This window comes from Nelusetta ayraudi, unplaced genomic scaffold (genome assembly GCF_046127955.1).
Source record: "Nelusetta ayraudi isolate G7.1 ecotype Tasmania unplaced genomic scaffold, CSIRO-AGI_Nayr_v1 ptg000052l, whole genome shotgun sequence".
Classification (NCBI taxonomy): domain Eukaryota; kingdom Metazoa; phylum Chordata; class Actinopteri; order Tetraodontiformes; family Monacanthidae; genus Nelusetta; species Nelusetta ayraudi.
Window position 1 is genome coordinate 7,477,132 of NW_027466102.1, and position 17,820 is coordinate 7,494,951.

Consider the following 17,820-nt stretch of genomic DNA (forward strand, 5'->3'; position numbering starts at 1 on the left):
TGAGTGTGTGTACAGAGTCCATAAAATAAAGAACCACAGGTTTGACACACAAAAAGGAATAAAGAAAAGGGCGTCTCATTCAGATCCCAACCTTGTGTCCACATCTCATTAGTCTGACATTTGTGGAAAGAGAATGTGTCTTTAGAATAGTGCCTGAACCAAAAAAAAAAGGCTATATTAATACAGGCTGCTATTCATAATGTTGTTTTTAGATTAGAGCTGGACAGCAAAAACATCTTGAACCCTGTAAGGAGCAAGATGTGAGCACGCAACATGTTCCAGAAAGTGCATGAAGTATTCCACAAAAGAATCAAAAAATGATTGAGCCGGTTTATGCCGTTATTGTACTTCATGTTTTGTTTGTGAAACACCAGCCTGGCGAGATCTGTCTGTTATTGCCTTTTAAACACAAACTGGTGTCTCTTTGCGGAGCCTTTTCACGTGAGCCTCACTGTTCTTGTTTTTGGCTGTTTATGTCAATTCTCACACACCGTTTCTTTTTAACCAAAGCGGATGAAAGTGGATAAGATGGCCTGAGATGAGAGATGAGAGAATGAGAGGGAGGCTGAGGGAGGGAGGCCAGACGGATATCAAAGTACTGCGCAAACGCTTTGAATCAGGATGTAAAGCAGTGCTTCTCAACTGGTGGAGTCTCAGGACCCACAAATTTATTCCACCGCATTCAGATTTATTCCACACAAATAAAAATGCGGGCCCACATCCTATCATGTGTAGTAAATAAATAGATGAATTGAATTGTGTTTCCTTCAAAATAAATACCCAATATTTTCTATCTAAATATATATATATCTTAAAAATCTCACCCACAAAGCCGCGATCCAATCAAAACAGCTCTGCGACCCACTTTTGGTTCGCGATCCACCATTTGAGAAACACTGACGCAGAATGACCTCAAACACCACAGACAGCTTTATAGGGATCCCCTCCAAATTAAAAGAGAGGGACGGTGCAGATTATTGGAATGAGGCGCCGACCAGAGGCAACAGCAACAACTTGATTTATTGCCATGAAATCAGTGACAGACACGAAAGGCCCGTAGTGTGTCACACATGACATGCTGACTTTTTATTTATTGCCTCCAAGCAGGTCAAACGTTGGCATGCTAGCGTGCCGAAGCATTGCTAGTTTTTATACTCGACAGAAGGGGATTCATTACGCCGTCTTACAGTGCAGGGTTTAATTTTGGAGAAAGAATACAATATTATTCTTTTAATTAGTGCTGTCAAGCGATTAAAAAAATTGAAAGATTAATTAATTGTGATCTGTAATTAATTAATCTAATTAATCTCATTTTAATCTCAACCTAAAATCGCTCCCCAACAGGCGCTGAGAAAAGCTCTTAACTTCAGGTATTTACATTTAAATTCATTCCATTATTGTGGCAGATCAAAAGATTGATATAACAAAAAAGTGGCTTTATAAAGTCATTTATTTTTGCATGGTTCCTTTGGCAATCTCAAAATAGAAAATAGAAAATAAAAAGAAAACATCAGGTCAATATAAAGTGCTGTAAGTTAACAACAAAACTGAGCAATACAAGTATTGAACACAAACACTTCTGCTTACAATAATTGCAAAAAAACAGACCCATCAATCACACTGCTGTAAGTTAGCACAACAAAAATAACATTAAAGTGCTAAAATAACATTAAGCAATCACTTTCAGTAGGCTACAGAAGACATAGCAGCTATGCTGACCTCATGCTTCTTATTTCTCCTTCTTCAGCCAGTCGCTGAGACAAACAAGCTTGGTCACATTTTCTGGGAGCAAGGCTGCCCTTTTCTTTTGCACTATGTGGCCTGCAAGGCTAAACAGTCTCTCACAAGGTACGGATGTTGCCGGGGAGGCCAAGTACTTGCGTGCTAGGGCAGACAGCTTTTCATAGGTTCCTGAGTGATCATACCACCACTGCAGGGGACAGTCATCAATGCTAATGCTGGGTTCTGCTCTGTAGCGCTGCAGCTCTCCATACTCATTTCCATCTTCTTCTGAGTCAGAGTCAGACCCCAAAATGAGAGCGCTCCTCCTCTTCTTCTGAGCTGGCTCATCTTCCTCTGTGGAGAGCTGGAGAGTATCTGCTCTTCTAGGCTCTGCTGCTTGGAGCATGTTCTCCAGACTTGTCCAAACCTAAATGAATGAATGAATGGATAGATGGACAGGTGGATGAATGACTGATTGTCATTAATACTAAGTGCAGTAGGCTGTTATATTTTGTTTTGAGAAGCACTTCATGTTGCATTTATTATGTGTGAAACTTTATCTAAATAAAGTTTGAATTGATTTTATAAATTGAACTCATTAGTCCATCTTATCCTTACAATCTTTACCTGTTCCCTCTTTTCTCTTGGAAGACATTTCAAATCCTTAAAACGTGGATCCAGCGCTGTGGCCAACTTTAACCATGTCTTCTTGTTAACATCAGGTTGCCGTGCTGCCAGTTCCTTTTGGAAGGCATTTTTGAACTTCACCACGTAGGCTGGATCATCATCAGTGATGTCCATGATGCGGTCCAGATGGCGAAAAGCAGGCAGCACTATAGAGCAAGAGACGTAGGCCTCACCACCCAGCAGCTCAGTCACATACCTGCAGAGGTGGATAAGTTTGCAAAAATAAATTTAGCTGGATTTTTAAATTATTATAGAACTGATTTCCAATTTAATTTGTAAAGTAAATGTTAAATTTAAAGTAAAGAAAGCTACTTATTTGGTCTTACCTGCATGGTTCAAGCAGGACCTCCAGCCTCTGCAGTTTCCCCCACTCAGCTTCGGTTGGCATGACCAATCTGTGGTTGTTCCGTTGGTCCATTGTAGCCTGGACAGCCTCTTGGTTACGTAGGAGACGTGAGACCATTGCAAGTGTCGAATTCCACCTTGTTGGTACATCTTGTATGAGGTGCTCACTCTTTTTTCCAAGTGCTACTTGTTGCTGGTTAAGTTCTGTGGTACTCGCCGGGCTTTGCTTAAAATGACCAACAATTTTGCGGCACTTTGCCAGTACACCCACAAACCCACTGTTGTCGAGGCAGACCGTGATGGTCCTCTGCAGAATGTGAGCATTGCAGGCAATGTGCTCATATGGAAGGGCTCTCATGGCAGCCAGCATGTTTGCTGCACTGTCTGTACCAATGGTGGATATTTTGGCTTCAATTCCCCAGTCATTTGCCACCTGGAGGAACTGTTCGGCGCATTTATCAGCAAAGTGCCTGGTTTCCGATTTCATGATGGTCAATGCAAATGAGTTGAGGTTCCACTCATTATTGATAAAGTGACCTGTCACCCCAAAATAGCTGTGGTTACCTGCTGAGGTCCAGTGATCTCCGGTTATGGCAATGCAGTTGGGCGAATCCTCCACCAAAATCTCAAGTTTCTTTTTTTTTTCACCTTCGTACATCTTGCTGATTTTGGTTGTCACTGTAGCTCTGCACGGTGGCTTGTATAATGGGTCATTGGACGCGGTTTGCAGCACCTCTGTTAACCCCTCATCTTCCACGATGTTTATCGGCCTGCAGTTCATCGCTATCCACTTGGCAAGAACGTTCGTCAGCCTCTCGGTCGCAGACTTGCTCATGCGCGGGGTGTTATCCTCGAGTTTAGTTTGGCGAAGAGTGTTGCTGTGGCTCGCCAAATTGGGAGCATCTTTACCGCTAACGTTAGCGGCGGTTGCGCTAGCAACTGGGTGCTTTGCGTTGATGTGATACGCCAAACTTGAGCTGCTTCGGTGGTAAGCGAACTCCTTCTTGCAAAGAACACAAATTACTCTACCTTTGTCGATCGTTCCGTCAGGGTGTTTTTTAAACGTAAAATTCCCATTAACAGGACCAGCAATTTTCACGTGCTCCTCCATTTTCACTCCTCGTCTCTCCACTACTCACCGCTCCTCCCCTTGTCTGCCCAACTACAATGGGAGCCTATCATCGTATGCTAAATAAGCCCAAACACAATGACAGCCAATCAATGTCCACTTCAAGGTGTGACCCCTAACAACGCAGGCACAAGAAGCCCACCACACAAACATTAAAAAAAACAAAAAACAAAAAACAAAAATAAAGTTAGATTAAAAAAATAGATTAAGCGATTAAAAAACATAACGCTCTAAATAGGCATGTAATTAATTAATCGCGATTAACGCGATAATTTGACACCCCTACTTTTAATATCTTCCGACTTAACTGTGTTGCAACATTTGCCTTTATTATAAACTAATAACTGTGCTGAACTTCACTTCAAATATGTGTTTTTGTTCGTGACTTAAAAAGTTGTTTATTTAAAAGGGCAGTATTGTTATGGACGCTTCAATTAGGAAGCACCATATGGTGTTGCTAGTGAGAGAGGAATGGAATCTAGCTGGCGTATGAAACAGGTGTATATGTATATACATTGATTATAATATGCATTACTTGATCAAATGTTAAGATACTGAAGTTGAGCTCGTTTGTCTGACGTGTGTTGTTGGGGTTTGTTTTGTTGTCTGGTTTGTCACTAATATTGTGGGTCTAAGTTTGGTTTTAGCTTTGTGTTGTTTTGGGGTGGCAAAATGTATGTTGTAAATTATTAGGAATAAAAGTATTCTCATAAAGAGATAAAGGGCACACAGTGACCCACACCTCGTCAGTCCCATTGTACTGTGAAGATCCGCCTACATGTTGCAGTAATTGCTGTTGTCGTGACTTAGCTAAAGGAGCTATAGTCGACTCAAAATTCTCGATTCAGGCATTTGTTGTAAATGAAGGTCAGAGACCAACAAATGAAATTACCAATATTTTAAATATACATTAATTAGTGATAAATTGAGACTTCTTTAGAAAATAAATACATGTTTAAACAATTAATGTAAACTGTCAAGACGTGTTGTTTATGCCGTACACGAAACCATCAACGACCATCTTCCCCAAAACACCAAGAACGTGGCAGTATTTCACTGTGTGCCTCTGCGGCGTTTCACAGGATGTGTGCAGTGGCTCTATGGTACCACGGGGAGCGGGTTCCCAGCGCCGAGGCATTTTACTGGGGAGCCGTCTGTGTGGGGGGACGGAGTGTAAAAAGCGTTGGCGTGCGAGTGTCTGACACGTGCATTAAAGTATGTTTTACTGCGCTTTTTAGCTTTGTTATTTTGTGTCCGAAGAGGCCATGCAGGTCCTGGTGTGCGTGTGTGTGTGTGTGTGTGTGTGTGTGTGTGTGTGTGTGTGTGTGAGAGAGAGACTGAGAGAGGGAGAGAGGGAGAGAGAGAGAGAGAGAGAGAGAGTTAAATTAACTGTCAACTTCTCTTACTCCCAGAGCTAAACGTGTCATGTCAAATCTTTGCTGTAGCTTTTTTTTCTCCATCCCATTTCCCTCCCTCCTGTTACTTTGGTAGCACATGTACTAAGATTGGTTTGCTGCTGCTCTTGACCTCCACATTCAGCTTCTGACTGTGGATGAACAGCACTCCTCTTTCTCAGGGGTGTAGCCCTGTTGAACGTGCTGAAAATGGATCATCAACGGGTATTTTCTGTTACTCATAGAGATCATGTATATATTTTCTTTTACGTTACAGATAGGCGTATTAGAAATAGGGAAATGGGCTTGTGAAGGCAAGCTTGACCTCCTCTTGGCTGCGATCACTGTGTGAGATGGCCAGATTGTTTTCTGTAGTAGATTAGCCCAACCTAGTTTCAAGCTAGCAAACGCAGCCAGTTTCAGAATTTGTCTGCATCAAGTTACACAGTAGAAAGTTCGAATGGTGAAAGCATTGCGATCAGACACCCCCACAGTTTCACCCTTTGAGAGCAGTTATAACAACACAATGAACAACTCAATCTGGCCTGTCTGCCACTCTGGACTCTACTTGTGTCTCTAGCTCTATTTCTATCTGCATCTCTACATTTTTTTTTGTGTTTGCCTTTCACCCCTACCCGGCCAAAGCAGTTGGCAACCTTCCAGAGTCGTGTTCAGCTCGAGGTTTCTTCCCACTGGGGAGTTTTTTTTTTCTGGCCTCTGTCATTTCATGCTTGCTTTGGAGGGATCAGCTGGCTTTCTCTTTGATTGTGGAAGCGCTTCGTGATGCCTTTGCCTGTGATTTAGAGAGTGTTGTGGTCCAGACCGCACCAACCGAGACCAAGACATTGTCAAGACAAGACATTATCAACCGCCAAGACCAAGGAGGTTGAGACCATGACAGGACCAAGACTGTACATATCACAGAAAATCAGAAGTATCTTCTTTTCATTTCAAGTTTGCCTTCACATAAATCAAACAGCAGCATTTTATTTCAGCAAGGAATCTTTTAATAATTTTGAACCATTTTCAAAATAATAGTTTTGCTTCATCCATCCATCCTGTTGGATCTGATGGGTCTGTTGGAGCCTCTCCCAGCTGTCATAGGGTGAAGGCAGGGTGACACCCTGGACACGTCACCAGTTCATCGCAGGGCCACATAGAGACAAACAAACCATTCAAACGCACTCACTCACACACCTACGGACAATTTAGAATTTCCAATTGACCTCACATGCATGGGAGGGACGGAGGGAGGGAGGAAGCCAGAGAACCCACACAGACACAGGGAGAACATGGAAACTCCACGCAGAAAGGTCCCAAGGCCGGAATGGAACCCGCAACCTCCTTGCTGTGAGGTATAAATTCAACTGGATATTATGGCAAGACAAACATGAAGAAAATACATAAAAACCTTGAACTTGTATGTCCAAATTACATGTAACATATAAAGTCTGCTTTTGGTGGCCAAACGTAAGGATGATTGAGTTTGCTGACGTTTTATGGCAGGTTTCCACTGTAATGGGGGCGTGTCAGGAGCAGAGCGTACCCAGGCAGCGACTGAATTCTTCTTCTTTTTTTTTAATCATCTGTTGTTGCAGTATTGGCTGAGTCTCGACTGCCCAATTCGGAACCAACAGGGCCGAGTAAGAATACCACTGATTCCGAGACGAGACTGAGTTCCTTGAAAGATTGTCTTGAGACCAAGACCAATCTCGAGTACTACAACTTTAGACTTAGAGCTTTATAAATAAATAGAATTGATGAAGTTGAACAAATGGCAGAAAGAAATGACAGATCCAATTAGTCTCCCTTGATGACCGGTCTGACATCTGTTTTATCACTCTCTGATAACGTTTCTTTTCTTTCCAAATGGTTTCTTTGAGCCGCTAATTGATCGACTGATGGACAAATTGAATTTATTTGACAATTGTTCAACGGAGCGCCACATTGCGGTATTACATGACCGAAATCAAAATCAAGTCCAAGTGTCTATTTCTATTATGGACCTAAAGCATTACATTTTTAAGTCAGAAAACATACCAACAAAATACAATACATTGTAAAAGAACAAAGAATTTACAAAAAAATTATCTGGAATTTTTTTTCTGGGTTTTTCTCTTTCGTCTTTATGCCCTAGCTACCTAATTGCCATTTCGGTCAGGTCTTGCTTGTAAAAGGCATGATTTGATCCCAAGCACACATTTTGCTGGCCGTCTCAGCTGGAAGAGCAACCGAGTGATTCTTCCACCTCACTGCTTCACATGAGGGATTATTAGATTCGACGATGGTGGCAGGAGTTCATTATGCACCGTCACATCTCAGATTTCTTCGTCAACACTCTCGCTGGATGAGCAATTGATGGGCGGCCAAGGTCAAGTCAACAAGTGAGCTGGAGTCTTGGAGCTCCCCAGGCAGTCGGTTTGCCGGACACCTGCTGCTAATTTGCTGGGCTACTGGAACCATAACAGTTCCTGTCACTGATACCTCATATACGCAGGCATTTAATTCTCAGTCACCCCGACATAATGGGGGGCAAGTCTGTCACACCGCATGCACACATCTCATGAAAGTCTTACCTTATTTGTACAACTTGCTTCCCCCGTTTCACTTTTCGTCATAAATTAGTCGTTAAAAAAGAAACCCCTGGGCTCATTTTCAGATATATGCGGACAGAGACGTGGATTCAGCCACAGAGGGAGACAGTTATGGCCCCTGCGCTGCCAAGGGTGAAAACGGAGAATCCCCAAAGTGCAGTGTGAAATTAAAAAGAAGAAATAAGGTAATGTCAAAGGAATGCATAACCAAAACACCAGGCCTGGAGAAGGGGGCACTCACTTACTGTGCATATATCCCACAGCGCAGTGGAGCAGGGGCCTACTGGAACAACTTGAACACCAAGCACAATGTGGAGTTTAAAAATAGAAGCACTACTGCGCTTGTTTGTCTTAAGTCAAAGTAAAGTGTCGAGAACCGCGATCGTTCTTTCACCCAGACGCCCGGTCAGACAGCTTATGTTAAGAAAATCCGCCCGTTGTTTAGCGATTCGCAGGCGGTGATGTCACGGCGTGGCAGGAGAACAGAACCTTGATAAGACGAGACGCTCCAGCTGCCAGTCGTCAGAGATGAAAGAGAATCTTGTCCACGGATCTCTGCTCTCCTTCTGGCTCGCTGCTCGGGTCAAGGTTAGCGGCCGGCCCACGCAGCAGACACACAGCGCTCTGCAAAAGCTCCTGGCATGTTCATTAAAAGGACATTCTGGTACGTTTCCAGAGTGAGGTCTGTCCACGCTCGCGGTTTCACAGCAAAACTGAGATGCTCCCTAGAGAATTTGTATTTGAATCAATACCAATGAATCCATCAGTGCCTTCTTGCGAGGGAGTTCGAGATGGTTGAGGTCCAGAAAGAAAGCAATCTGGATATTGTGTGTGTGTGTATGCGTGCATTTGTGTACAAATATAAAAACGTCCAATGTGTAATGTATGGCTTGATTTGTGAGTTTTATATTGGTAATATACTTAAAATACTGCCCATAAATACATTAACAAAAGTGTATAATCACAGCACAGTAAAAAATAATCTGGTTTTCCCACCCTTGTTAGAACAGTTCTCATATATATATATATATGTATATATATATATATATATATATATATGTATATATATATATATATATATATACATATATACATATATATATATGTATATATTTCTAAGGAAGCCTGGTGTGGACAATCCAGCCCGTCTGCCCGCCTGTTTCATAGTTAGGGTGAACGCTCACATCTTCAAATAATCTAACGGAGAAGGTGGACAAGGTTTTCACGGTTTAGTTGCACAGGCCACTGTAGTTCACTGGCAAGCTCAGGAGGAGGAGGAGAAAGTGAAAAACGCTGCGATCTAAAATAAACCACCTGATGTTGCCGTTTCTTATACAAAATCTCCCAACATTTAAGCTCCTTTACCTCTTTAACATCCAACAACACTGCAGTCATTCCATCAGCTTTCTTCAGATAAACTTGAGGCCCTGAGTCGCACCAAAAATGCAGCGGCAAGGTCTGCCCATGTCCTCCCTGCCCATGATGTAAAAGCCTCTGCCAAACTAAACATGCAAATCAATTTGTTGTGGCGGCTACTGAAAGGAACAGCTGAAAAGGAAATGCCTGAGCTGTCATGTTGGTATTGAAAGCATCACGTGAAAACACTACAAAGACTGTTCTGGGTGGACAGTGCTTTGCACTGAACACAACACAGCTTCCATTAAACAGTGCAGTGCTTAGTCACGGGCAATCCCACCTTAAACCAACAGGAAACCTGCAGGAACCTCCCTTGCCTCCATTGACCAAATGTTTTCTGAAAGCTCTTCACTTGATGGATATGTGACGTAAATCCTTTCTGAAGTTTGGAATTGGAAACCTAAAATCTGTCCATGTCAGTTTCAAATATCTGAAAGTGAGTAGAAGACATCTTGCACTGCCAATGTCATTTTATGCAAGAGTTTGTGGGGTTGAGTTGAGCATTGGAACATTAGAATCTTGAATTTTTAAACAAAAGTTTTATTGCAAATTATTTTTTTACAGCAATTCAAAGTACCATACAGAGTTAAAAAAAAAAAAGACTAGTAGTAGATTTATTGGCTGAATGTATTCTGTGCAGCAAACTGATGCATAGAACTTATTTAAATTCTTACTTTTGTTTATCATATCCCACCTCTGTCTTCTCCGAGTCTGTAACAAATGTCCTTGACCAAATTAATTGCAGTGACTTTGTCTGTTTACTTTTCTTGTGACCAGGAGGCAATGTGATGGTATCTTTTTGGCTCAACGTGTACAACAGCTTTAAGCTTGTGGCGCTTGCACAGAAGGAAGTCGACTTGTCGGCAAGCTTTGTTTCTGGTATTGCTGACGTGTTAACAAGAGACACATTTATTGTAATAAAACTTTACTTTTCCCCCGAGGGCTGCCATGTGTTGCTTGGCTTGGGTCGCAATCCATTAGCTGGAGAGCAACACGGGTAGATCTGTTCATATTATAAAGTAATATTCTACGGACGGAGACATCTAAAACAAAATATTGCGTCTCAGCCCCCAAAATAAGCAACGTTTGCCTCCACATAGTCTAGTAACAGTTAGACCCTCCGCTTTTCTCGCCCATTGAAATTGGTTGAGGCTGCTGAATGGTCCTCAAACACTACCTCTTTAGAATCCCATGCTGAAAACCCTGCTGACATGCTCAGAGGGCCATTCATTCGCCACTGTTCGTGTTTTTCCTGTTCATTAAATACCGGCTCGGGTTTTCTCTCCGTCCAGTTGGCCGCCGCTCTCTGTATGCTGTCAGAGCAGTGGGTGTGGAGGCCGGCGGATGCACACATGAATGCCTGGCTTTGTACGGTGCCACGCGCGGGGCTGTGATCAGATCCCCCTCTCACCCTTAAGGTACCGACTTAGGAGGGGAAAATAGTTAGCTTGGTGGACGAAAGCCATTTGCTGGGGTATTCCCAACATTCATAGGTGCTGTGAAAACATTTAAATCAAAGTTCAGACAGGAGCAGCCGTAGCATAATAAAGACATACAGTTGTATTTTCAGGTTTGGGGAACAGCATTTTTTTTTCCAAATCGGCTGTCAAAACCTCAAGCCTCTTTTTCCAAGGCTTAAAAGGAAAGATGGTTCATGATGAAGTTCATGAGGGCCAGTTTTGTCACAGATCATCAGGGTGTATATTCATGCAAAGGCCCCTGTTTCAGTTAAACAGCCCTCCTGGGTCAGTTAGCAAGTGAGCGTGGACTTGCACGTGCCTCACCTGTCCGTCAGGACAAAGAGTGCCTTTCAGAAAGGAAATTTTCCAAGTAGCAGAATCCAACGTAAAACAGAGGCTCCGGTGTGTTTGGCTTTCGGACTGGGTTTTTCTATGACACCGCTACCACTGTAGCTTCGGCCTCCAGTGGCATGGTTTTCAGTTTTATAAGATGGCCCACTTCTACTAAAACAAATATTCGCACACAGGAAAAAAAAATAAAATAAAATTCAATGTACTTTGTGTCAGACTACCACAAAACAGACTTTCTCTAATTGTGTCTTTTGCTGTTGTGACTCTTTTACTCTTATTTGGTTGGCAGTGTTGGCACTAAGCTGAGCGAGGGAATAAGATGAGCAGGTTGGACCAGTGCAGTCAGGCATGTGTTTAGCCCCAAAAGACCCTAAATTTCCCTGGCTGGACATGTCCATCTAGGGAGGTCGAAAGGAGGAAGGACGGAGGATCGAGCCTGTAGTCTGGGGTTGTTTCAATATTTTACATGAGACTGGAGGAATGCTGTGTGATAACGCTGTTGTGAAATAGAATCAACAAAAATGTTTTATTGTGCACTCTGGCAACACCCTTGTAATAGCTTTAAATACTATAACAGGGCAATGATTTCAGTCCATGCTGTTGCTACTTTAAACAAAAGTCACGCTACTTATTGTCTCAACTCTTCCTTAAGATATCAAACTGATGAAATATTTTGGTGAAACATTTCTTCATGTTTTACAACATACAATAATGAGCTTTGTCACAAAACAATTGAATAACAAATGTCAGCTTTGTAAAATAAACTATTGGTTATAATTAGCTCTCATAATTGCCAGTAGACATACTTCTCAAGAGTTGCAGGCCAGGCAGTCATTCCAGAGTAAACAATATGCCCCATGCCAGGCGACTGGCTTACAAGGCTCATCCCTGTTTTGTTGTACATTAACCAAACTTTTAATCCCAACCCTCATTTTCTCAAAACGATGAACTAGACGGCTTGGTAAGGAGAGATTTTAAATCAACCTTTATTCAACCAGGCAAAACATTAGAAAAACATTCTTATTGTAATAGAGTTTAGCTTTTGTCAGAAAAGCCTGTTATCTTAACAACATTTTGGAGGTTATGCAAACTCTGACACTATGTTTAGATTAGCACCCAGTGCCACAATCAAGTTGGTGGTTTTTGCACTATAAAAGCATGATGAACAGAAAAACAAGTTCAATCAATCAAACCTTATTAGTAGAGCTCTGAATCACATGGTGCGAAATTGCAGGAGTTTCATTTCATCAGTGGCAAGATCCCTCAAGCAGGTATAGACTCTGGAGGTCAACCATCCTCTTACAATGACACAAAGAAAGAGACAAAGACAGTGTGGTGGACTGGATAAGGAGAATCAGTCAGAATATAAACAACCTATAAAAGTCATTCCATCCTGTCCTCATCAACAAGACCCTGAGATACTTGAACCTCTTGAGGTGGGACTTCCCTCCCAACCCAGAGTTGACAATCTTCAAACTTTTCCAGCTGAGGACCACGGGCTCAGTTTTTGAGCCCAAAAGGACGACGTCATCTGCAAACAGCAGAGATTTAATCACAGATGACTAACAAAGCAGAGTGGGCCGGTGGTCGAAAAAAAAGCTTGTTGCTAAACTGTCTTTCTGTTGTGGTGAGGAGAGTCCACAAGACCCTCACATTATGGTCATGAGCTTTGGGCCATGACTGAAAGAACTGAGGTCGCAAATACAAGGGGCCAAAATGAGTTTCCTCCACATGGTGGCTGGGCTCTCCCTTACAGATACGGATGAGACCTCGGGGAAGATCTTTTGGGTTCCCCATAAGGGCTGATGAAAGTGGGCCAGTAGATTTTAAATATGGGATTCTTCTCATCCCCTATTTTGAACTGACCAGTGTTGACCTTCCGGTTTTGATGTTTGAGCTATAGAGCGTGCTGGATTGGACTGATGGACTCTGACTGATTCAGTTTTCTTCTGTATTGTCATCCCCCTAAAGCGTTTGTGCCTGGCATATCCTTTAGATAGTGTGAGGAAACCAACGTTCATAAATTTACAACAGACCTCATCCAAACGCAAAAAGCAACAAAGGGCTACTGTCCAGTATAAAGTATAATACATGTGCTTTGCTAAACAAGTGGTGTGCACTTGCGTTTGTATGGCATGCACAGCTCAAGGTGTGTGTGTGTGTGTGCTTGTGTTTATGTGTGTTTCCACACAACACATGTACATGGAATGGATGCATGTGTTTTTATGTGGAAATGGCCCTGGTGTTTAAACCCCTGCAATTCCTAATTCATTCTACCTCACATCCCCATAAACATCCTGCTGCAACTCCCTTGTGGTTTGTTTATGAGCTTTGCCTCTTCAAACAAAGCCCACACAGGAGGCCCGTTTTCATCTTGTCTGACGACGGGGGGATTTGCATCATTCACTGCTGGCAATTACTTTGCAAAGAGCCATTAAAAACATTAAGAACTTGTCTACATTTTTAATATTTTCTCTCTTGCTTGCTAATGGCTCTCATTGTACTTTCACACCGTCTTCAAATAGTTTCCGTTTGGCAGTGAGTATTAAGAGTAAAACAGTGTTCATTGCAGGGATAAATTACTGAAAAAACAATTATCATGCAGTTCTGCTTCCACATTTTTGGCAATCAAGGCCAACAAGCAGACATTCTCAAAAAGGATGTGATTCTTGCTCATAGCTCTTAGACAAACATCCGTAACGATAAGAACCAGAGGTAACGGCCACAATGATAGTGAAATTGTTTCCTCTGTGCCACACCCAGCATACCCAGATACAGAAACATCCCACAGCTGCACATCTACATCCACTTGTGATGGAGAAGAAGATTGTCACAAGAAAATAAAGGCATACATCTGTTCCGGCATTTGAGTGTGAATCAATTATCCAAGCATTCCATGATTTCATGAATGATTTGCAACCCCCACCCTCTAAAAAAAGACAAGGTTTTTCCTTCCTTGCTTTTGCAGATTGTATAAATCATTCAAAAAAAGCTGATGGTATGTGAAATGCACTGTCAGTCAGATAGGCTTCCAACGACTAAGCCACAGTTCTCTTTCAGCTTTGAAGCTCTTCTAAGTGTCCTTCGGCTCAGTGGGCCTCATGCAAGAACCACTTGTACAAACAGGTATCCTAAGGCCATGCATGGGTAACAAAGTATTTTGCGGTATTTAACCTTTTTAATACTTCTTTCTTGGTCTTTTTTTGTGTGCAACAATGTTTATTGAGTGTTCCAGACGTTTTTGTGAAAATCATGCATGTGCAACATTTCCTAGCAAAGAAACAGATTAATTCAAATGTTTGCCTGTGACTATTGTCCAAATGTTTGTTTCAAAAAAGTTACTCCTTGGAATTAAGTACAGGAATGCTTCTCGGTAGGCGACACGGTGGTGCACACAGCAAGAAGGTTACGAGTTCGACCCCACTCCTAGTGCTTTTCTGTGTGGAGCTTGCATGTTCCGACTTCCTCCCACAGTCAAAAAACATGGCTGTATGTTTGTTTGTCTTTCTATGTGGTCCTGCAATGAACTGGCGGCTTGACCAGCGTGTACCCTGCCTTTGCCTTTGCCCCATGACAGCTGGGATAGGCTCCAGCAGACCGCCAAGGGTCTGTAAACGGGTATAGAGGATGGATGGATGGATGGATGTTTCACAGTTATTTCTGGTCTATGTCCAGGTCTTATCTAGCACTCTGTGGGTGACTCTCTTGGCAGACTACGTGAGAGTTTTTTTTAATTTTATTTTTAGTCAGGAGCTTACCAGCAACATGTCATGTGTTTCTGCTGAGCATTGCTGTTGATTTGGGAGAAATGAAATGCAACTTACTAAACGTTAAGAACAGCTCAAGACCCGGGTAGTGAGAACCAGGTCCTCTTATTCAACATAAAGCAACTTGTGACCGTTTGTTACAGTATGTTGGTGGTCACCAAGATACGTGTTTGGCAGCGACAGTGTAACATGCTGAAGAGAAAGTTGAGCCGGTCTCAACTTTGTCTTCCAGATGCTTGGCCACAGGGGGTCGAAAATTTAAATGAAAAGGAAGGTTTGGGTTTCCCAGCAACTGATAGAATGGCAGTATGACAGCATTCCCTCTTTTATGATAGTACTTGCGTACCAAAGCGTACATTTTCGGGGCAAATGGTTGAAAAGGTTGATTATGAGCAATTTCCTATGAATCTGTCAACTAATAATTGATTTAATGATTAATCATTTGAGTTTGAATGAACTACTGAACTGGAACTACTTTGTCACAACTTTTAAGGATGTGTTTAGGGGTTTTATTATAGGGATTTATGGTTCATGTGTATGTGGGCACAGTCCCCAGAAAGCGTGGAGGCAGTTATGAGACTGTGTAAAAGTGCCATGGAACATAAGTGATTACAAAGCTGACCTGAGTGGAGAATGGAGGAAGGAGCCATTGTGTTTGGGCTCAGGAGTGAGACAATTGTGCCAAATATGAAAACACACTAAGATAAGCAGAAAGAATGAAACAATTTCTATAAGGGACCCTTGGTCACTATAGCCTATGGAAGTGAGATTGTTGACCAGTTAAAGGTACAGTGTGTAAATGTTTTTTTTTTGGGCCTAAAAATTTTCATATTGTACAATTTTATGTATGCATATATATGTCTTTCTTGCAGGGGGGGTCACCATCTTGCACCGCCATGCTCCAGCCAGCACAGATAATCCAGCCCAAGAGCATGTTTCATATTTAGACTTGGATGCTCACATCATCCTCAAATAAGCTAAATGCTTAGAAGAAATGACTATTTACTGTTACTAAAATGAAGCGGAATGTATTGTGTATATTGGGCAAAATACTGTTCGACCGGAAATGTCAGAGAGAGCGGCACAGAAAGGACTGCAATATTCATATGAACGGCGGAGTGAAGTCATCAAAGTGTAGAGGCGGCTAGCGTTAGCAACAGGTGCTCATACAGGTAACTAGTGGTCCTGGCTGTCCAGGTGCTCGTCCAGGCGACTGTTGCTAGCGCTGGCTGCTAGTAGCGACGAGTGTTAGTGTAGTTATTCATTGTTTTACCTCCCATTTTATTTCATCAGTTCTCTCTCCTCTCTCTTTCTCTCATGAACTGTGTTATGAGCAACCACTGTGAGCTGCCAAAGCAACGAGAAATGACAAGATACAAGGTGAAGTCATAATTTCTTTCATCACCTCAAATTGCCTGAGAGCCAGAATTCAAGGGGATTAAAAACATAGAGCATGGCACTAATCATTCTAATAATACTGTGCTCATGGTCTTAGACCATACCTCATGGTATGGATTATTACTGTGGGATACAGTTCCCTTTATATCCCCTTAACATAAAGACTTTCTTTGCGCAGGGGTGAAAAAGTTTCTTGTAACAGAGCTTATTGAACATCTCTAGACTAAATGCAATAACATCACCTTTTCTGGGTCTGCAGCCTGTGGCTCGTGATGGAGAACCCTTATTGCACCAGCGTCTTAGTCTAAACAGGCACTCAGGTTTGGTGCCTTTGTTGGTCTGCGAGAGTTGAAGTGAAGCAGGCCTTTGTTAGAGGGGCACAAAAGAGTTGAGATATGGTTCAGAGGCAGCGGCGGCTGCTCTGTGTGTGAAGTCTGGGAAAACACGATGGCAGCTGGCGCGTAGGAAAACGTGGACTTTTCGCGGAGCTTACCGTGCCTTTGCTGTGTGTACACACAACACGCTCATCTGATTTGGTCCCTCAGACGTCGTCTTGCACACATTCAGAGCACAAGGGGTTTGACTGACGCGCAACACAACTGCGCCCGAGACACTGAGTTCTCCCCCCCGAGGACTGAGGGGTCTCTGCTGTGCAGCGGAGCGCGATGCTGCTGCGGGGGCATTTTAAAGGTTCCTCCAAAGTGCGAAATAACAACTGGGGGTCTCCCATAATAGTCAAAGCAAACAAAACAGCCTGACCTGCACAAATGTGAAATGCAGGCCAAGCCTCGAAGAATGTCAACATGGCAGTTGCAAAGCATCAAAAAACAAACGGCGGTCAAGCTCAGTGCACACGCACACACGCACACACGCAGACACACGCGGTCCAGATAAAGGCTGTGAAGGGAGCAGTGGGTGTAGATAAAAAAAAGGAACGGGTACAACATAGACGGTAAAAAGGCACAGCGCTCTAATTTCCAATAGGCGATATCATTCATACAACTGCTCGGAGGAATAATGTGCTCGTCACGTGTTGCCTTGTCAACCTGTTGTTTGTTTGGTTGCGCGGCTTAATCCTGCTGCCTATTTAGCATGGAAGAAGAAAATAGTCGTCCCTCCCTCCCCGCAGGAATGCTAATCTTCCAGAGGACTTTGGTCAAGAGGCTAGTAGCCTTGCCGGCATACTTAGCCAAGTCAGTGGGGTCGATCTGTGAATGTCCATCCGTCGCAAACAATCTGATGGATAAATGAAATAACTGTAACTTGGCCTGGATTATTTATGATATTTGCAAAAGCTTAATATACTGCCCTTAAATATATTGTTAAAAGTGTACACAGTACAATGAAAGTAATTTGGTTTTCCTACCCAGATTTTAGTTATATAGCAGAATACACATAGAGCAATGGCCTTGCTCCCACTTAGCTGCCATCTTGTGTCCGCGATATTTCTAAGGAAGCTTGGAAGGGACAATCCAGCCCGCCTGACAGCGCGTTGTATTAAGGGTCCCCAAAAAAAACAAGGAAGCAGAACGTGGATGAGGGGTCCAGGTTTGTGTG

The 17,820-nt window shown here is 42.7% G+C and overlaps 1 protein-coding gene across 1 annotated transcript; it reads right to left on the reverse strand.

Moving 5' to 3' along the window:
* Nucleotides 1-1,432: 1,432 nt before the first annotated feature.
* On the reverse strand, nt 1,433-3,880 carry LOC142896226 (E3 SUMO-protein ligase ZBED1-like). Its single transcript, XM_076037770.1, has 3 exons — nt 2,736-3,880; nt 2,350-2,605; nt 1,433-2,149 (listed from the first exon to the last, which is right to left on the reverse strand). The coding sequence occupies exons 1-3, from the start codon at nt 3,863-3,865 to the stop codon at nt 1,730-1,732; spliced, it is 1,806 nt and encodes a 601-aa protein (XP_075893885.1). The 5' UTR covers nt 3,866-3,880; the 3' UTR covers nt 1,433-1,729.
* Nucleotides 3,881-17,820: the final 13,940 nt, after the last annotated feature.